At 45.9% G+C, this 21,656-nt stretch overlaps 1 protein-coding gene across 8 annotated transcripts in view; it reads right to left on the reverse strand.

The window, feature by feature from the left end:
* The window catches only part of CIT (citron rho-interacting serine/threonine kinase), a 170,887-nt gene that overhangs the window by 3,423 nt on the left and 145,808 nt on the right, over positions 1-21,656 (reverse strand). For 5 of the 8 annotated variants that reach the window (XM_034672359.1, XM_034672355.1, XM_034672356.1 and 2 more), the window contains 16 exons: positions 19,126-19,263; positions 18,202-18,382; positions 17,434-17,525; positions 16,803-16,907; positions 16,361-16,530; positions 15,579-15,623; positions 15,007-15,087; positions 14,735-14,870; positions 12,928-13,067; positions 10,099-10,191; positions 8,424-8,532; positions 8,185-8,313; positions 7,559-7,639; positions 5,783-5,861; positions 5,470-5,649; positions 9-309 (listed from right to left, as the gene is read on the reverse strand). In XM_034672359.1, the coding sequence (XP_034528250.1) occupies positions 9-309; positions 5,470-5,649; positions 5,783-5,861; positions 7,559-7,639; positions 8,185-8,313; positions 8,424-8,532; positions 10,099-10,191; positions 12,928-13,067; positions 14,735-14,870; positions 15,007-15,087; positions 15,579-15,623; positions 16,361-16,530; positions 16,803-16,907; positions 17,434-17,525; positions 18,202-18,382; positions 19,126-19,263 (2,060 nt within the window). The remainder of the gene's footprint in view (positions 1-8; positions 310-5,469; positions 5,650-5,782; positions 5,862-7,558; positions 7,640-8,184; positions 8,314-8,423; positions 8,533-10,098; positions 10,192-12,927; positions 13,068-14,734; positions 14,871-15,006; positions 15,088-15,578; positions 15,624-16,360; positions 16,531-16,802; positions 16,908-17,433; positions 17,526-18,201; positions 18,383-19,125; positions 19,264-21,656) is intronic. The other 3 variants (XM_034672358.1, XM_019800123.2, XM_034672357.1) reach the window with 1 other exon arrangement.

The raw sequence follows: 21,656 nt of genomic DNA on the forward strand, positions 1-21,656 counted from the left end.
TGCCTTACCTTGTTGACCTGGGACAGTGGGGTCCTCACGGCTCCCACGGGCAGCCGGCCCCGGCTGCTGTCTTCGAACAGCCTCCCAGGGGAGCGTTCCCTCCGCGTGCTGAGCATCCGGCCTGGGGACTTCTCCCGTTCCAGGGGGCGGCCGGGAGACTTGTCCCTGCGCAGCTCTGTCCGCCCCTCTCGGTAGCGGTGGGGTGTGCTTGGCTCTCGCGGGTGGCTGGGGCCTTCCGGGGGTGCCGGGCTAGAGGCCACACGCTTGGTGATGTGCTCGTTGTACGTTGGCGGGCCTCGCTTGTTGGGGCTGCAGGTGACAGGAAAGGAAGGTGCGAAGCCGAGAAGCCATAACCCCAAAGGGGCATCTTCCTCCTCTGAGCAACCCCCCATGCCCCAATCTTTAGTAGAAAAGATGCCACCTGGAGTTCTTTGGGCGTTTTGTTTTCTCTTGGTAGTGAGGACAAGGAATGAAAGATGACAACAAAAGAAAACCAAGCTTCCTGGTCTGAGTGCAGGATTCTCCTGAGCACCTACTGTGTGCCAGTCCATATGCTAAGCTCTTTATATGCTCTGACTCTAAATCCACAGAAGAGCTCCACAAGCTAGGAACAAGCATGACCCTCACCGTTCAGACAAGACCGTGGAGACAGGCTGGGGGCCTGGCCTGGGCTAGGGAGCTTCAGAGCTGGGACTCTGACACAGGTCAGTTTGATGTCCTAATCCTATATCCTGTATCCTACTGACCTAGTATTTTGCAGAGCCTAGAAGGCACAGAAGGAAGTCTTCATTTAGGGACTGAAGCTGCTACAAGGCCCTTGATACAGGGAACAATCTGGAGGAAGTCTGTACTCATCACTGTCAGCTGACATATCTGTCCCCCTCCTCGGCCTGATGCTTGGTCACCTCTCCTTCCAGGTGGCTTTCCAAGTCTCTTTGGCACCCACTGCTGATGTGAGAGGTGTAGGGATCAGGCCTGACAGGTTAGAAAACTGAGGAGGCCAAATAAAAACAGCATAGTTGGCTCAAAACATGTCCCTGGCCCCAAAGGTTGATAGTAATAACCAAACAACTGAAAACACTGGGGCTTTTTTATGGCCTATCCAACCTTCCACCCAGCTCCGGCCTGGATATTTCAAATGAAGATTTCAGCAGATACAGCCCTAACCATCTCTCTGAAGAAGTGAGATCCAGAAACAGAACTGAGAGTCAATTCCTTCCCACTCCAATGAGCAGAAAAAGTATTCAATCCTCATCATCTCGGCACAATTAGAGCTAGGAAAAGGGAATCTACTTAAAATGGGCACATTTTATAGAGAATATTACTTGGAGAACATATTTTGATTGATTGGGGCTTTATCTCAGAAAATAAAAGTAGAAATCAGGAAAGTAAATTTATCCTCGTTATTTTTAAAATCTAAATTACAATTGGAATTACATGCTGCTTCTAAGAATGAACCAAGTATGAATCACACACTGATTTATCTTGCTCTAATTTTCGCAACAAAATTGTATGCTAAAAAGCTCAATGACATACTTTCTGTCAATGCTGGACTTCAGTACAGTCAAAGTAATTTCTTCAAAAATATTTGAGTGTCATTGATTTTCCCAGAGGCCTATCTTAATCCTTGATATTTAAATCCTTCCCTTTGAAAGGGACCAAATTTGTGGTGTTGTTTCCTTCAGTTACTGGTCTAACTGCCAGAATCACTTTTGTCAATGCCCATAATTTAAAAACAAATGAAAAGCAGACTCTAGAGCAAGCCTGAGGGCCAAATTCAGACAGATGACCTGTTTATATAAATAAAGTTTTATTAGAACACAGCCATGCCCATCTGGTTATGCACTGTCTATAGCTGCTTTCACACAATAGTTGAATAATTGAGACAGACTATATGGCCCACAAAGCCAAAAATATTTACTATCTGGACATTAACAGAAAAAGTTTGCCGATTCTTGAAACAAAGGTGAGTAGAGGTAATTTGAGAAGTGATCAGTTCATTGTGAAGATTTTCATGTGATTCTCTGGTTTCCCTGTGCAACTCTAACTGTGACGATTCCAGACAACATGGCTAGAAAGCCTCTGTGCTACATGTCCAGTGGAAAAATTTAAGATAAGTCAGATTTCAACATCTTGAAATAAAGGTTTGTATTTCCTCTCTGGTCATGTGGCTTTAAGATATGGAAGACAAAAATAAATTCCAAGGAGGAGAATTACATGAAGCCTATTTGTAATGGAAGGGAAATTATAAAATGTGTCCACACAGGCCCATCCTAAAGCAAATGAGAAGGTACTCAATGCCCAGGGGAAGAAGGATGGCTCCAGGAAGACCATTTGGAATGTTGGCTTAGATAAGTGGGATGAAAGAAAATACCCATCATTTTAGGCCAAGTGGGCAATCTGCCATCTCTGTATCCATTAATGACCAACGATCTCCCATGCCAATTTTATGGCCGGGGGGGGGGTGGTCGGGGAGTGTTTGCAAAGAATTGCATTTCCTGCTCTGCTAAACAGACGAGGTCAGTGAGGCCTTGCAGTGAATCATACTCAGCCAAGCTGGCCTTCTACATTCTGACCTTCCAAAGCAGTTCTGCATAAAAAGACCATTTTATAAGCCAAGAGACAAGCAAAGACTAACTGCTGATTTTCCGGACATGCCTGGCCACAGCAGGAAAGCAACAGCATTGTCTCTGCTTCTCCTTCACATGAACTGGAACCCCTTGTAAGCCAAGAATAAGCAACTTGTTACAGAGACACTATACAGTCTCAAAAGGAAGGTGCCTGCCATCTAATTAGTAAGGCAGTAGAGAAAAAAAATCTAATTACAGTATTTTGATTTGTTCTTGGCATGACTTGGAAACTACTTAAAGAAAATCACGACATTTTCAGAAGAACAATAGTCCTTTGAGCAGTTACTCTTGAAGCAGGGTCAAGCCAAAAGAGTTAGGAACTGCTGGTTATTCACCACTTCTGGGTTTCTAGCAAGTGCCTGGGATTAAACTTACTGGCCAAACATTTAGACTAACCTCTTGCATGTCAACAGAAGAAAGACATTCATTAGGACATAGTCTCAAAATATTAGATTTATGACATTCTTTTCCAAGACCAAAGCACTTTTTAAATATTAGAGGTAGTTTCTCCACCAAACTGAGAGTTCCTTGAGAATAAAAACATGTCTTCATCAGTGTATCCCCAGCCCCAGATATTGTGTCTAGGACACAGTAGGGGATCCACATAACTCTTTACAGGGTAGACAGAGTAGTCCAGAAAACGTAAATCCTAGGTCAGTTAAGTATTCCCCTGGGTTAAATAATCTCAGGACTTCTTTGTAGACCAAGAACTTCAAGTTACACATCTCAAGCCTACCCATCAACCTGGATCTGGCTCATAGACCTCTGTGTCAAGACAAGGTCAGTCACACTTTCCCACGCTCTGCTGGTACGATTACAAATGGATATATAGCCTTCAGGGAGGAATACTCAGCAACATCTATCAAAATTACAAATGGACATCTGATGTCACCCATCAATTTTCTTTTTCTAGGAATTTCTCCTACAGATAGATTCCTAAGCCTGCAAAATGACATAAGCACAATGTCACTTAATTTTTTACAGCAACAGTCTGTGAACCACCGAAACATCAACTGATAAAGGAATAAATAAATTAAGGTCATGTGAAGGCATAAATGCTATGTAGGCATAAAAAAAAAAAAAACAGGGGCGCCTGGGTGGCACAGCGGTTAAGCGTCTGCCTTCAGCTCAGGGCGTGATCCCAGCGTTCTCGGATCGAGCCCCACATCAGGCTCTTCTGCTATGAGCCTGCTTCTTCCTCTCCCACTCCCCCTGCTTGTGTTCCCTCTCTCGCTGGCTGTATCTATCTCTGTCAAATAAATTTAAAAAAAAAAAAAAACAATGAAGAAATACTTCTGATACTGATGTGGAGCAACCTCCGAGATACATTAAGGTACAGAAGAATGTGCAAAGGGTGCTATCACCTGTATCTAAAAGGGGAAGAGCGTTTCCAGAATGGGACGGTAATGACTGCTGAAAACCTGTTCCTCCATTAAAGCAACAAGAACACTGGTATCAATGGTCTAAACCAACTTTCCAGAACTCTGGAAATTAACCAAAGACTTGCAACAACTCAAAGACCAAAAGCATTTATGTAAGAAAAATAGCTGGATCTCACCCTTTTCTCCCCAGATCTGCAGTAGTTTCAAAACCAACAGCCCTGTAACCACAGTAGCCACTGGAGGGAGATCAGGACTGAAGCTCCCCAAAAAGCCCCAGCCCCAATCCACAGCCCCATCTGACTGTCTGGCTACCAGTCTCAGGGCTTTTTATCTGACCTGATGCAGGGTTTGCTCATGAAAAAAGCCCTATTCCCAGATGTTTATCAGAAACAGTCAGCAGCAAGTGTTTAACCTAGCAAATATACCCGAAGCAGTGATACCAGTTGGGGAAGAGGCTGGCCAAAACACTCAAAAGGCAATCTGGGAATAAGATGCTACAAGGCGTTTTGAAATGGTCCCATATATGTGTAGGAATCTAGAAGGCCACACGCACAGGCAAGGCACTGCAAATGCCCAGGAAAAAATCTGAGAAGGCCTCAGTCTCTCAACTCTGGCCGACTTTGAGCACTGAAGGTGTGCCCAACACACACACACACACCTCCTCAGCAAACAGTGGGAGACTTCCCGGTTCAATGCACAGAAGGGAAATCTCTGCACAACCATTAGCTGATGACTAGCTTAACCAAGCAAAAACCTGAATGGCCACACATAACAAAGAATACAGACTTGACAGATTAGTCCAGGAGAGTCACTAAATAAACTGCAGCAAAAAACACAGGGAGGGGTGGGGATCTGATTTCCAGAATTGCCACAGAAATGTTCAGTCTCCCAACAAAAAATTGGAAGACATGCCAAGAAAAGAGGAAAGCCTGGCCCATACCAAAGGCCTTATTTCTTCTGGGAAATCTTCCCTGGCCCCCATGTCTAGGCTGGGAACCCTCCGCTGGGCTCCCAAGGTGTCTTAAACTAGCCCAGTCAGAGCCCCATCCTTCTAAGCTGTGCTCTAATTGCCTGATTGTTCATGTCTCTCTTCCACTGGGCTCTAGCAGGGAGGGACAGCGTCTGGTTGGTACGGCGCTATACCTCCCACGGCAAGCCCAACTAGCATGGCAGAGTATCTGCTGAAGCAATGAGTGCATAATTTATGACCCATTCTAGTGCCACGGAAAATACCCAACAGAGAAAGACCAGACATGTCCTTCCACCTTTTCCAAGGGGGCATGTGAAAATTCTCCTGATACTCGAAAAGGACTGAGTCACTTTCATGCTCTATCTCAAAGAAAGGAGTGGCTTGAGCTTGAAGATTGGGAAACCTTTGGCCAGTTTAGCAAAATTTCCTTCTACCTTACAGAAAAGCACTCTGCCTCCTGTAATGAAGAAGAGGAGAAATGCGGTACCTGCGGGAGGTGGAGGGGCCCCGGTGATGGTCAGTGCCGGACTCCTTCACGAGGTTTCCTTTGCAGCAAATGACCCTTAATTTATCCTGGTATGAGGATGCCAGGTAAATCGCTCCTGAGGAAATTGCAGGGCCCAAGTAGCGTGGGTTCGGGATTTCCAAATACGCTCGGGCAGGAGTCCTACGGAGTTCCAGAGAAGAGTTCACATTCAGGTTACCTCCGTTGCTAGGTGGGATGGGAAGAAACAGACACTTGGCCCCAACCCCCAACCCCAACAGCTGAGCTTTTCAAAGCCTGAAAGGGCAATGCTTACCCCAGAGAGGAGCGTGCCTGGATCTCAATGACTTCGAGTGAGTTGAAGTGGGTCACAAACAGATAGGGTTCTCTGTAGGCTGCATGGCCACCAAAGAAGAAGAGCGTGGAGCAAGGAAGGGTTAAAAGAGGAAATCAAAACCAGGCTGCAATGCAACCTTGGACCCAGCAATCCCACCGAAAATAACTCATCCTACACATACATCCATGTGCCAACATAATGAAGCATGTTCAAGCTTACTCACTGCCGTGTTGTCAGAGCAGACGATGGGAACCAAATCAAGAGTACATTATAGGGGGTCAGTTAAATAAATTATGGTACATCTGTGGGATTCTGCACAGCTGTAAAAATGCATGAACCTCTCCATGTACTGATGCATAAAAAACCCGGAGGTGTGTTTTACTAGTGTGTAAAGCAAGATTCAGAATAATGTGTAAAGTGTGGCATCACACTGATTTAAAAAAAAAAAAAAGTGTGTTGTGGAGGGGAGGATAAGAGTATATTTTCTCATGCACCTGTATTTGCACAAAGCACTGGAAGGATAAGAAAGAGAAGTTCCACACCCCTCCCCCACCATGGGGGAGTAGGGATGAAGAATTGGGGAGACAGGTTATATGGGTGAGACTTTTCATTGTATACCTTTTTAAACTGTTTAATTTTGTACATTTTCAAAAAAAATTAAAGACTGGGTTCAAAGATAATTAAATATTCCTAATCTTAATACTATATGTCTATATCACGGTTATCAATGAAACTCTAGGATATGATGGGAGCTTTTTCTGTCTTAAAAGGAAAAGGAGATTATCACCATTATCCCTTGTGGTAAACTAGGACTTTAGTTTTGGACTATTAGTCATGCCTCCCGGTACTCGGGCCCTGGTGGAGCCTCCTTGCCTTGAACCTAGGCTGACCCCGTGGCTGCATTAACCAGTAAGATGTGGTGGAAGCAAGAAGGCCTGCCAGCTTCCACTTCTGCTCTCTTGGAAGAAGCCATGTGGAGAGGCACTGAGGCCTCCAGCCACCTGCCCCAGCTGACTTCCCACCAATTATACCAACTGGCCACCACTTTGTGAGGCCATTTTGGACTTTCTAGTTATCCCAGTGCCCCCACTGGTACCACATCAAGCAGAACTGTGCAGTCAAGCCTCAGCATCTTAGGCAAGAAGTTGTTGTTGTCTTGTCCATAACAAGTTCCAAAACTTGGAAACCAAATAGCCTTAGCAGGTATTTTAGCCATAACAGTGTTTCAGAACGTTCACACCGACATGAGTGTACATATTTGTACATATGTGTGTGTTTATGCTTTGACCCAGCAGCTTCGCTTTTAGGGCTTATGAGCAACATATATACTACTTGACAAGTGTGCAAAGGTTAGTGCAAGATGTTCATCACAGCAATGTTTACACTTACGGAAAGAATGAGCATGACCTACGTGCTCTGCCGAATTAGAACTGGTTAAATGGACAGGTGTTCAGCTATGCCATGGTACTCTGCAGCCTTTGAAATGATTTCAATAAATTCATGGAGAATGCTCTCCTTTCTTCATGAGAGCCTAACAAATGTTTCACAAGGCCGGTGGATCTGGCTTATGCAGTCCTTCATCAAGCATCAGAATCTCTGCCCTGAACACTATTCAGGGGACTACAACCTATGGCACTTGGTGTCTAATGTAATCCACAGGCATAGCACTTAAGCCAAAAAGGATTCCACCTGCAATTCTTTCCTAGGACTCCAGCTGCTGGCAGAATACAGCCCTCCATGCCTTGCATCACTTACCAAAGGCCAAAGGTAAGCGACTCCACTTGAGATCGTCTGTGCGGCTACGTCTTCCGTAAGAATCCACGAACACCCCAAATTCTGCAAGGAGTTGGAGCCCGGGGGCATCAACACAGTCAGAGGCAGCAGTGTCAATGACCCCATACACTTTGCCAGAAGAATAAGGGATTGAGCCCAGGGGACCACCAGGCGGATTTAACTGGATCATTAAAACCTGAGGACGTTTGCTCAGTCACATCTCTCAGAGATGTGTTAAAGGAAAGTGGGAGAGACAGGAAGGAAGGAGGAAGAGACAGGAGACATGGAGGAAGGGAAAGGGAAGAAACAGAGACCAAGACACAGGGAGGAAGAGACAGGAGGACCCAGAGATTTGCTGGCGGGGCGGGGAGAGGAAGGAGGAATAAAAAAGAATGAAGAGAAACATCAAAAGAAAACCCAAGAAAGAAGGAAAGGAAAAGAGAGAAAGGAGAGGGAGAGAAAGCAGCAACGGGCAGAGAAGGAAAGAAGTGGCTGCTCTCAGGAAAGAGTATGAGACAGCCGGACTGGGAGAGAGCCGTGATGGGGGTCTGGGACTCCTGGTGCCTGCAAGCACTCAGGGCAGTGGCCGACAGGGACCCCCGACTCACCGTGGAAGCAGAGCAGGTACTCCTCCCGCTGCCCTGAGCCGTTCACCTGCACTATCGAGACAGGAAAACTGTTGGAAGAGGAGGCAAACACAGCAGGTGCCAAGGAATGGTCATTCTTATCCAGGAATTCTGTAAAGGCAGGTGAGAAGTGGGGCGTTAGGAAGGAGCTAGCGTTGGCGGCAAGGCCAGAGCAGAGTGTGGGCTGGGGGGAAGGACGGCGGGGAGGAGTTGGGCCCTACCCTCAAGCGTGTACTGCTTCATGTCAATTTCGTAGAACTTATTGGTTCCAATGAGGATACTGTAATTGGTGAAGTGGATGCAGCTGCAGGGCTCTGAGGTCTCTATCTCCTGAGACAGAGGGTAGAAGAAAATGATGTGCGTTAACACAGGGCAGCCCCATTTCCACTGCTATTCCGTTCCCCCCTCAGGCATCTAACAGAGCCTTGGAGACGGAGATGGTTACCTCTGGACTTGTTCACGTTCTCAGCCACACAAAGCACACACACGCAATCCTTTCATGTCCCCCAAGAAGACTAATAATCCCTTTGCTACCTCTGGGTTCTTTGCAACCCCAGACTAAAAAAATAATATCAAATGTTAGCCAAAAAAAGAGTCAGAAACACCATTTCAATGAAAAGGTTGCATTCAAAGACAAATCTTTAAAAATACAAATTCTTGTCTGTTTCGGAAAAAGACTGGAAAACACAGGGGTGGTTAGAAGGAGTGGTTTTAGCTTCCTTCTTTTTGTGAGCTGAGTTTCTAACACGAACCTATATTACCTATATAATTATCTCATCATCATTGTTGTCATCTCCATTAGTGATCGGCTTTCTAATTACTTCCATTTCTTTTCAGGCCAATCCTAATATTTTCAAAAACCTAGGCATGCTTATTCAAAATGGTGGCCAAGAATTATAAAGAAGCAATGATTTCTGAGACTTCTCCTAAAGCTAACAGTTCAGAATCTAATCTGCACTATCACCACTGACTATTTCCTGAGCACCTGGTGAGTCTGAGGAAACTTTTAGACAACATGACACAGTGAAAGCAGGGCAAAATCAAACTGCAGTTTTGGTCTCAACTTTGTAACAGGATCTCAGCCGGCCTCAATGGTCTTACCTGAAAATCGGGGATTACCACCCTTGCATTTCAGGACTGTGGTGAAAAGTGTTTGTAAAATACCTTGGTCTCTGGTACCAGTAGGTGCCCAAGAAAATAAACGAAGAGCCCACCCAGGATGAAACTGTCTCCCTAACACATAGTGACCCTTATCTGTTCACCCCCATTTCACTTGAGACTCGTGGTGAAGGCACCGAAATCAGTTAGGCTTACAACAGGTGGAGCTTTCTTAGTCTAGGGACAACTGCCGGCCTCTGGAAGCAGGGCAAATGATCGAATGTGCACCTTGTCCACACTGCAGTCACCATCACCACCGCTCTGCTCTAAGGAGAGTCAGCTCCCTAATTACACACAGGAACACAGCTAGCACTGGCTTTTCCAGAAGTTATTAATAGAAACGTCTAGGATCTGACAAAGATTCTGGTAAGTGTCGCTTACCAGGGACTGCTAGCTTCTCAGAGAGATCTCCTTTTTTAATGCTAATTTAAAAGTGTCTCTTCCATCAGCCTGCTTCCTTTCTCCCTTAACAAAGGGCTGAATTCACTGGGCTGGCTAGAGAGGCAGCTCACAAACAGGAGAAAGAAAGTGAGAGGGAAAACTGTAGCCACTCAGGGCTCTGGAGCTTCCTCCAGGCAGGCAGGTTGTGTCTGTCTGTCTGTCTGTCTGTCTGTCTGTCTCTCTCTCTCTCTGGAGGTCACCCAGGCTGAAGGGACCTGGCACACACCGTTCCCTGAGGCAGCACCCTTTCCACACTGGGTGGTGGGGATAGCAGGACGGGCGAGGCCTGGGACTTACTTTCCGAATGCAGTACTTGCTGAGGTTTTCGTTGTAGCGGAGAATGACAACTTTGCTGGGCATGGCTGCACAGATGCAGAGCCCGTTCTCAATCTGAAAAGCAATCAGGGAAACAGAAAGAAAGCAAAAGAGGGTCACTAGTGCGTATACTGGCTCCATAGCAAAACTAGGAACTAACACCAGTTCAGAACAGAGTCTCTCCACCTCAGTTACACTGACCCACTGACACAGACCAGATGATTGTCTGGGTCGAGAGGCTGTTCTGTGCATTGCAGGACGTTTAGCAGCAAGCCTGGGCTCTACCCTCTAGATGCCAGTGGCACAACCACCAGCTGACACTGCCCAGTGTCCCCCAGGGGACAGAAATGCCCCTGGATAAGAACCACTGATTTAACAAAGACCTGGCAGAGGCCCCTGGAAATCACCCGACACCACACACTTCGGGGGTGTGCACCTTCTGCTAGAGACAGGGGCTTCTGACAATCTTACCCTGAGCGGGCAGGAAGGCAGTAGAAGTCACCTCAAGAATTTAGGGACTGTGGTTCAAAGAGAAAAGTTCTTAGCCAAGATCTGTGTATGTAGAGTTCTCTTTTTCTAGAACAGCTAAATCACTCTTACGTCACCTCCCAATACCAGGTCTTTGTCATTTCTCCAAGGACGAAAAGAAGCTTCTCAAATCAGTGCTGACATGAAGGTCAGCAGTTGGAACGGTGGGTGGAATGGGATGGGATGGGAGAGGGAAGGAATACACAGGAAAATGGAAACTGTTAGTAAGGTTCTAGTTCTTGGGGTGGGTAGTGAGTTTGGAGATGTTTATATTATTAGATGTTACAATTGTATAATGTACCTATTTTTTAGGAGTTCCAACATTGTAAAATGCCCATTTCTCATCATTCACAGAAGAAATCATAAGACATTTTAAAATATGTAGAATGATTAAAAAAAAAAAACAGGATGTGACTAAAATTGTAGTTAGAGGGAAAATGTATAGCCTTAAAATGCTTATCTTAGAAAAAAAGACCTGAAAATTAATTAGCCAAATAAGAGATTAGAAAGAGAACAATGGGGGCACCTGGGTGGCACAGTGGTTAAGCGTCTGCCTTTGGCTCAGGGCGTGATCCTGGCGTTATGGGATCGAGCCCTGCGTCAGGCTCCTCTGCTATGAGCCTGCTTCTTCCTCTCCCACTCCCCCTGCTTGTGTTCCCTCTCTCGCTGGCTGTCTCTATCTCTGTCGAACAAATAAATAAAATCTTACAAAAAAAAAAAAAGAAAGAAAGAAAGAGAACAATGGAAGGAAGCCAGAGAAAACTGAAGGAAGGAAAAACAAAGATTAAGGAAAAAGCAAAAATTAATCATAAATAAGATAATGCTATCATAGCAAGAATCAGTAAAGCTGTTCCTTTATAAAGATTAGTAAAATCAGTATAATGCTGATGAAATTAAGACGAATAAGAGATCCAGCCCAAGTAATATTAGGGATAAAAAAAATGCAACAGCTATAAGAGAATATACAGCAAATAACAAAAAGCAGAAAAAAGGAGAGAAAAAGAAAAAGAAATGTTCTCTTTAAAAAAACAATCGATAAAACTGAAAAGGGATAGCATTCCTTGCCGGGTCCCCATCTGGAAATCCTGGGTCCATCCAGCAACATCTTTCATCAGTCCCTCAAGATTCACCTCCTCTGAGAAACTTTCGTAAATCCACAACTTTCTAGGACAGCCATCCTCTTCCTTTATATTCTGTCCTCTTTTTATTGTTGCCACAGTTAATCCCAATTGTTGTATAAGTGACTAAGAAAAGAATCCCACCGGCCCCATGGCCACAGGGTTTCAGAAACTCAAAGTCCTCAGGAACAGTGGCCAAGGCCAAGGCCAAAGTCAAGCCCCCCTCAGGAGGTTCCTGTGGCCCACCACACCCCTCCCCCATTGGTCCTCCATCCCTCACACAGACCCCTTGAAGGCTTGGTTAAGTACACAGAATGCGATAGGTAAATGCTGACTTGAGAGTGACTAAATGCCAAATACCCACTGAGCAGTCTTCTGGGAAGGGAAAGGTGGTTTTCAGCAGAACTCTGGTAGCCTCAGGGAGTCTGTAAATGCTTGATTCAGATTTCATTAAAGTTATATATGTTCACAGGTATGCACCCACAAATACTCGTAATTTTAAAAGTTTCCTTAAAGAAGCAGGCAAGCAAATGTACTTATATGCCAAAATCAACAGCTATTAGCTACCAAAAAATTAACTTGAGTTATCAGGAACTGACTTTATATTATATAAATGTCATAAATCAGAATTTGCAAATTTTTAGTAAAACATTTTTTCATCTAGTTCGGTCGTGGGGTTCCATGTTAGATTAAAAAAAAAAATGTCTAGGGGCGCCTGGGTAGCTCGGTCGATTGAGCATCCAACTCTCGATCTCAGCTCAGGTCTTGGTCTCGGGCCGTGAGTTCAAGCCCCATGCTGGGTTCCACTCTGGGTGTGGAAACTACTTTAAAAAAAGTGAAAATAAAAAAGACTTCATCATACACATATACACATGCACACACACGCACACACACACACGCTCACGCACACACACACACTTTTTTTTTAACTATGGATCATCCTTTTCGTCTTGTTAATTTTATCCTCATTTTTCCCTCTGACATTTCCTTTCGACTCAAAGCCTATGCACATTTCATGGCTACCCAAATTGTTTCATGTGCCTAAAGGAAGCAACAGAAATTTAACCCAGGGAGAAGACATACAGTTTCCAAGGTCAAATCAATACGCCCTGTTGAAAGGAGGCCAGAGCTGATTTCAAGAACTGAGGCCCTGAGGCGAGCTTACCTTGCCAGCAGCAAACAAGTGGCAGCCCTTCACGGCTTCGAAAATGTTGGGGGAGATGTCGGGCTGGGCGGGAAGGTGAGCCTGTGCGAGGGACTGCTTCACTTTCTTCACGTCCACAAGGCACAGAGCCCGCTCTTCTCCTGAGGGGACAGGAAGAGCCTCGAGGTCAGTGTGAGGCAGGGAAGCCAAGATGCGGGAAGGCAGTTCCACTTCTCCTCACAAGTAGCCACACAGGGCCACGCAGACGAACAGTTTTCCACAGAGTCCTGTGCACGGGGCTCGGGTCCAAGTTTTAGAACTACAGTGAAAAACACCTGGCCTCTTGGTCAAGATTCTGGGATGAAAAAAAAAATCTGCAGACGTAAAATCAGAGAGCATGAAGCGGACTTTTAACATACTCCCACCAAAGCGAAGAGCAGGATGGGTTAGGAACACTGAGGGAACATTTTATAGAACAACGGGCTTGGACCATTCCGATATGTCAATGTCGTGGAGAACAAAAATCCATTCCCAATTACAGGAGGCTAATGGGCACTACTAAATGCAATGCATGACCTGGGACGGGATCACAAATCAGGGGGGAAATGCTGGAAAGGACATTATTGGAGCCTCAGGTGAAATCTGACCCCGGGCAGTGTATCAGACAGCTGCATTATATAGCAAGGGTTAAATTTCCTGAATTCCAAACCTGGGCCACGGGAAACTATCCCGTGTGATACTCCAATGGTGCTTCCATGCCCTGCCATGTTTGTCCGAACCCACGCAAGGGACACCACGAGTGAACCCTAATGGAAATTGTGGACCCAGGGGACGATGTGTCACTGCGGGTTCATCAGTTATGGCCAATAAGCCACTCTGGTGGGGATGGTGACGGTGGGGGCAGGGGGCATCCGAGAACTCTCTGTACTTTCTTCTCAAATTCCCTGTGAGCCTAAAACCACTCTAAAGAATAAAGTCAAGAAGGGAGGGAGAAAGGTGGGGATGGAGAGGAATGAAGGAAAGGAAGAACAGGAAGGGGGGGCAAGCAAGCAGAAAGAAAGAAACAAAAGAGGCAAAGAGAGGAAGAGATGAGAGACCGAGAATGGCCAGCTCCTGACCATGTTCTTTCAGCCCCCAGATCCATCCAGCCACACCTGAAACAAGACCTGGCTGTAGGTGTTTTTGAACACTGAGCCAACAAATTACTGTTTTCCCTTCAAAAAAAAATACAGACCACCAACAAAGAGAGAAAAATTTTTTTGCCACTGTTGTGTAAGAGAACACTCTCGTTCTTAGCTGATACGCTAAAGACTGGGGTCACAGCTGCAGGGGACTCTCAGATGGTTCAAAAGCTAGTGTGCGTGCACGTGTGTTTGTAGAGGAAGAGAGTAAAAATATGGCAAAATGTTAACAGTGGAGAACACTCCAAGGGTCTCCGAGGGGTCACAGAAAAATAAGAGGCCGCATGTTAACAGCAGGCAAGCTCTCAGAAGGCCATGGCTCATGGTGGTGCTGACGTCACTATGACGTTGGCATCAAAGGGTCTGCTGTTACTGAGACTTTTGGGGCTCACTACTCTTCACTTGGCATAATGGTGAAGTGGTCTAACTTGGGGGTGTTGGGCTATGCTGCACCGGCGACCACAGGAACAAATCTGAGCCGAGAGTGCCATCAGCTCGGGCACCGATGGGGACCCGGAGGAAAGAGCTGCGTTGGCTCCCATCTGCCACCAGGAGGACCTGCCTTTGTGTTTCACAGACATGACACTTGGCTCTCAAATAGTTTCCCCCGACAGTGAAAAGAAAGCGCCACGTCCTCGGCCTACCACCTGCTATCATGAGGAGCTTCTCCAGGTCCTTGATGATATAAATTTGGAAGACCGCTCCAATTCCTGGGACATGGGTGAGGGAATTTTTCAAGACATTCAGTGCGTAGAGCCCTTCCTCAGTGCCCACCAACACCACCTGCAAGAACAGAAGTCCACAGGCGGAGCGTAAGCATAACCACGTCCCCACGACAACCCCGAAGAGTAGTAAGAGCAAGAGCCCTTTCTCTCATGACTGCGGGGGCCTCCGGCCAGTACCCAGAGGACGGCGCTACCTGGTCGCTGAAGGGCAGCGTGCAGTTCATGTCCAGGCGGTCATCACCTTCCAGTTTCAGCAGGGAGTTTCCAAGCAATTTCTTTACATATTGGAACCAAAAGAAAAGAAAAGAAAAGAGAAAAGAAAAGAAAAAAAAGAAAAAGAAAAGGAAAAGGAAAGGAAAAAAAAAAAAAGACACAGTAAGCTTAAACCATTCATAAACAAACCATCCAGAGAGACAAAAGCAAAAACGGAGAGAAGTTTGGTGCCAGGAAGAAAGTAAGGTTACTCCTGAAAATGCCAGAAACACACATTTGCTCTTGGCTTGCACCATATTTTGTTCTAAGCTCAAAAGGCAAAACATGAATGTTACTGGTATCTCCAGAGTTACACCTCAGCTTGGACACAGAAATAAATGAGTGAAATAGACACTGAGAGATTTTCTGCGGTAGGACATAAACTGACACTAAAGACAGGTCACCTGCAGAGGGTTAATAAGCCACACGGAAGGCTCCTTCCCCTCCAGGCTGCAGCCCAAGTACAAAGCACAGTGTCAGCAGCGAAGCAGCAAAAGCTTCTGAATCTCTTTACCTGAACCCACGCAGGCAGAAGCTCGTAGGAAATACAGTCGCAGCCCTATTGTACACATATTAACGTGGATTTCAATAAAAGGCTCACACAGGGAACAACAGAACAAGTCATCAAAACAGGTCCACCCAGTGAGCCAAGCTCCTCTCAGGAGGCTCATGGTTAAGAAGTTTACCACTGCAAACACCGAACGTGTTTACTAGGAGCCCAGTGTTCGGTCTTTGGTGAAGAAAACACCAATGAGTAAGGAGCCCTGTTTATATCCTGGAACTTTCCAGGAGGAGTGATGCCAGTCAAGGCACACCTACGGTTCTGCCATCTTAAGGAGAAGTAGGATCCCGAACCTGCCTACAGAAGAGCAGATCATGTGGAAGCTACAGAGAAGGTTATGAAAAGCCCTCCCCGAACTGGCATGGTTTCGGCCGACTTTTGTGCTGCTTCATGGCCAAGTGTTTGCAACTCAAGTCTTCAAATAAACTCATCAGAGTAAACAAGGGAGAGGATCTCCTTATGAGTACGTTTGCCACCATGACCAAGATCCGTTGCGCAACCAAGAGCTGGCTAACGGCACTGACACCCCCATTCTAAAGGGCTGCAGAAGGAGGGCGTGTGACACCAGACAGGCCAGCGCAGAGCCCATGTCTTGGTCACACAAGGGTCCCGGTCATGAAAGTCTAGGACCATCACCCCTCAGGGAGGCAGCAACAGGGCTCCCAGCACCCAGGTCAGTTCCCACGTCAGCCCGCCTTACAAAGACAAGCTCCAGCACCCATCTTCATACTCACAGCATCAGCTTCTGCTTTTTCCCTAGAAACTCTCCCACCTGCGACAACAGACTCTAAGGCGGTGACCCAGCGCTGTTTGTCAGGGAAGCTGGGAGCCAGCAAATAGAGCGTTCTCCCGGGCCAGCACGTGGTGTGCGGGTGAGACTCCATCTTCAGGATGTAGGGGACATCTAGGGAATTGGACAGAGAGCAGGGGTTGGGTGTGGCTTTCCCTCACTCNCCACCCCCACCCCCCACCCCCCCCCCCCACGGGGGGGGGGGGGGGGGGGAGGGGGGGAGGATGGTCCTGAGGTGTCAGAGATCCCCCACCCCTAAGCATGCAAGTCCCAGTCCCCCACTAAGATGGGCGATTGGAGGAGGGTGGCCCCTTTTACCCCGGCTGACTGAGGTTGACTGATCGAGCCCAGCGTGCCCCCTGGTGGGCTCTCCTGGTTCCCCTCACCTGCTTTGGCTGTATTTGCAAGCTCAGAAGCACCAACGGCGCCATGAATAGATACATCCCCGTCGGGAAGGCACAGCTCAAATTCTTCCACAGGCCTCTGTCCAGCTTGGTGCAAAGAGGAAGGGCAGAAAGAAAACCAAAAGAACAGGAACAAGAACAAGGAGAGAAAAGAAGAAAGAAAGAAAGAAAGAAAAAGAGAGAGAGACAGGGCAAGAGAGACAGTACGTGTGGAAAGAGAGGCGCACGAGAACAAAGGAGGAAGGAAAAAGGTGTGCAGAGAAGGCGGAGAGGGAAGATAAAAACAAAATAAAGTGTGTCAGATGAGTAGCACAGTCAAATTTCTGATGGCGATGCGGATTTATGGGTTAGTTGACTGAGGCAGAAGTTCTCTGAAGGTGTATTAGCAGGTAGACTCTTCAGGGCAGCACCCTGCAGGTTCTTCAGAGGGGAGACCTATAGACGTGAGTATCGTACCAATAACCTTTAGCGAAGTCATTTGGTTTTTAATTTTCAAAATTGGAAAATCGTAGAAGGCTTGCAACGCAGTCTGAAAAACAAAGCCTTCTCGCCAAGACTGGGAGACCTGGGTCAACCACGTGCAACTAAATTGCCCCCTGAATTATTAATTTACCTTCTCTGGCTTCATTGTCATAAATGAGGACTTTGGATCCCTCCAGGACAATGTACTTCCTGTCCCAGCCTTGCTGTCCTCGTTTGTTATTCCTGGGAAAACAGGGATGGACAAGAACAAAGGTGTGGAGGCCGAAGAAGAATGGCGGGGAGGAGGCAGGGACTGCGGGGGGGCGCGGGGAGAGGGAATCCTAGCCGAGACGCTTCCTGAGGAAAGCTCGGGAATCGGAACGGCCTGAGCCAACGTGTCAGGGGCAGCAAAGCTTCCTTCTACCCTTGTAGGTTCTGTGGCCGGCCCAGGAATTCCACTGGCAGAAGACAGATGAACGGGAGAGAACCATACAATTTTTATTTTACGTGTTCCCGGGAGTCTCCCCCAGACGATAAAGACCCCGAAAGTGGAGAGGCTTATGTGTTTGTACACTGGCTTGAACAAAGACTAGTAATTATGAAAAAGCAGCTAAAATGTTACAGGAGGAGAAAGGAAGATAAGGGGTTACTTTAACAAGGGTTCTTTGCAAAGAGTTCTTTCTGAAGGCCTTGATTCCCTGGTGATAATATTCCTTTCCTCCTGGAAAAGGGAGGGCTGCATTCACAGGGGAATCGTGTCTCCTACTTTAGGGAAGAGAGAGGGGAGGTCAGTGTCCTTATGAGACCAGCAGTTTGTCAAGTGCCTTTGGCTCAAAATAATCCTTATTCCCAAGTGGCCTATTTTGGCATGGTGTCTTCACCAGCACTGGCCCCAGCCCGAGGCACCCCGCCACAATACCTGGGCACCTTCATCCACCCTTCCAGGTGCAAGCCGCTGCTGGGCTCCTTGCTCTGGAGACCCGGGGAGTTCATTTTGTCACGGCAGAAGGCCTCAGTGAAGTGTGTGGCATACTCGGCTGGCAGGCCGCAGGTGGCGGGCAAGCACGTGGAGCACTTGGGATGACACATCACCTGACATTCTGGGGAAAAGCAAGGAACATTCTGAAACCACCTTGGTGGACCCTGGCCCAGGCTCTCCTCTGCCAGCCAAAACCCAGCCAGGCCCCAACACCCAGGTGATGTCTAAGCTTTCCCAGGAGCCAGGCCCCGACAGAGAGAGGAAATGAGGGAGCCAAGTGTTCTTGACACAGTGTTCCTGGCTTCTCCCCAGGCTGCCACAAATAAGTGTGTAAGGGACCTGTTTGCACAGCTCAGTTGCAGCCAGCCCACAGCCTAAAGGTGGGGAGAGAACAGCCTGGAAAAAGCAGGGGGGCTGGAAATCAGCAACGCACAAGGCATTTTGCACAGGGCAGTGGAGACATGAGCTGGAAACATGGATAAGCTCATTGCTTTAACAGGGGAAAAATAGTGTCCTCCCACTGAAACTAAAAGCTTGAAAATGAATGTACTACAGGATGAGAAATTTAAAAAGAAAAAAAACAGGGGCGCCTGGGTGGCGCAGTTGGTTAAGCGTCCAACTCTTGGTTTCGGCCCCTGTTGTGATCTCAGGATCATGCGATCAAGCCCTGTGTCGGGCTCCACGCTCAGCACAGAGTCTGTTTGAGATTGTCTCTCCCTCTCCCTCTACCCCTCCCGCTCTGCTCTAACATAAATAAATAAATCTTAAAGAAAAAGGAAAAAAAACTACCCACCCCCATCAGCTAGATCTGTTTAAGTGGAGACATGCAGGTGTTCCCCACAAATGCAGAGCCGCAGCTCTTACCAAGACATTTGGATGCCTGGCGCCCAAAGTGCACAGTATCCAGACACACAGCACACTTCGTGGCTCGCATGTTCAATCCTACGTTAAATCGGTGAGGAATATTGTGGTGCATGCGCTCCTTAAGACGCCGACTGAATTCTGAAGGAAAAAATTTTAAAACAATCATTAGGTACTACAAAACATCCCATTGAGAAAGTAAAAGTAAAAAAAAAAACAAAAAACAAAAAAACCCACAAAACACCTCACAGAATGGGAAAGAATATTTGTAAATCATATCTCTGACAAGGGACTTGTTGCTAGAATATATAAAAAGCTCTTACAACTCAATAATAAAAAGACAAATAACCCAACTTTAAATGGGCAAAGGATGTGACTAGACATCTCTCCAAAGAAGTTAAACAAATGGCCAAGAAGCACATGAAAAGATGGTCAACGTCATTAGTCTTTAGAAAAACACAAATCAAAAGCACAATGAGATTCCACTTCACACCCACTGGGATGTCTAGAGTCAAGATGCAGGAAACAATGTTGCTGAGGATGTGGAGAAATTAGAACCCTCCTCATACACCGCTGTTGGGAATGTCAAACGGTGCAGCTCTCTGGAAGACAGCTTGGCAGTCCCTCGAAAAGTTAAATTTAGGATCACCCAGCAATGGTATGACCCAGAGATTCCATTCCTAGGTATATCCCCAAGAGAACTGGAAACCTATGTAGCCACAACATACAACGTTCTCAGCAACATTATATAATGGCCCAAAAGTAGAAACAACCCAAATGACTATCAGTGGATTAAGAAACAAGATGTGCTATCCATACAACAGAATATTACTCAACCAGAAAAAGTGAAGAATAAATGCTATAACATGGGTGAATCTCAGAAGCATTATGCTCTGTGAAAGAAGCCAGACACAAAAAATATGGTATGATTTCACTTATATGAAATGTCCAGAGTAGCCAATCTATTGGGCCTAGTGGCTGCCAGAGGTTGGGCAGAGGGAAGAATGGGGAGTGTCTGCAAACAGGTAGAGTGCTTCTGGGGGAGGAAATGTTGAGACCAAAAATGTCCCAAAATTACAATGCAATGGTTGTACAACCCTGTGCACTTGATAAAAAACATCATAGACTTCAAACGTGTGAATTGTATGGTATGTGAATTTATCTCAATAAAGCTGTTAAAAAACCATTAGAGCAGATTAGTTACAGAGTATGAAAGTATTTTAACACTAACAGATGCATCTAGATTTATATGAATCAACTTCAAATCTCCATTATCCAGTTATTAGGAATTGAGTATTTTTAAAGAACATGTTACTGACAGAAGACAGGCTATATGATAATAAAGACAATTGTGGGCCTAAGGAAACCTATGCTTTTAAGTCGAATGTCTGTAAATATTTTAATCATGAAAGTTTTTTTTCCAGATGAAAGCCTGTATCTAGAAGTTTTCAGAATTCAGTTTAAAAATCAGTTCTGTATTACAGAATTTCTTTTTTTTTTTTTTTTAAGATTTTATTTTTATTTATGCGACAGAGATAGAGACAGCCAGCGAGAGAGGGAACACAAGCAGGGAGTGGGAGAGGAAGAAGCAGGCTCATAGTGGAAGAGCCTGATGTGGGGCTCGATCCCATAACGCCGGGATCACGCCCTGAGCCGAAGGCAGACGCTTAACCGCCGTGCCACCCAGGCGCCCCTGTATTACAGAATTTCTAGTTATTAGGTATATAAACTGACTGAAGAATTCTCTCTTCATGTCCTGTTCTTTCATGAATAACCTCTTTTGGTTAAAAACTCAATGTTTAAATTTATGGAGACCAACGAGAATGAATACACAACGGTCCAAAACCTATGGGATACTGCAAAGGCAGTCCTAAGGGGGAAATACATAGCCATCCAAGCCTCACTCAAAAGAATAGAAAAATCTAAAATGCAGTTTCTATATTCTCACCTCAAGAAACTGGAACAGCAACAGAGGGACAGGCCTAACCCACTGACAAGGAAGGAGTTGACCAAGATTAGAGCAGAAATCAATGAATTAGAGACCAGAACCACAGTAGAGCAGATCAACAGGACTAGAAGCTGGTTCTTTGAGAGAATCCATAAAATTGATAGACCACTGGCAAAACTTGTCCAAAAACAAAGAGAAAGGACTGAGATTATTAAAATTATGACTGAAAAGGGAGAGGTCACGACCAGCACCATTGAAATTGCAAGGATTATTAGAAACTTTTATCAACAGCTATATGCCAAAAAACTAAACAATCTGGAAGAGATGGAGGCCTTCCTGGAAACCTATAAACTACCAAGACTGAAACAGGAAGAAATAGATTTCTTAAATAGGCCAATTAACTATGAAGAAATTGAGTCAGTGATAAACAACCTTCCAAATAATAAAACTCCAGGCCCAGACGGTTTTCCTGGGGAATTCTACCAAACATTCAAAGAAGAAATAATACCTATTCTCCTAAAGCTATTTCAAAAAATAGAAACAGAAGGAAAGCTACCAAACTCATTCTATGAGGCTAATATTACCT

Source organism: Ailuropoda melanoleuca, chromosome 12 (assembly GCF_002007445.2).
Source record: "Ailuropoda melanoleuca isolate Jingjing chromosome 12, ASM200744v2, whole genome shotgun sequence".
Classification (NCBI taxonomy): Eukaryota; Metazoa; Chordata; class Mammalia; order Carnivora; family Ursidae; genus Ailuropoda; species Ailuropoda melanoleuca.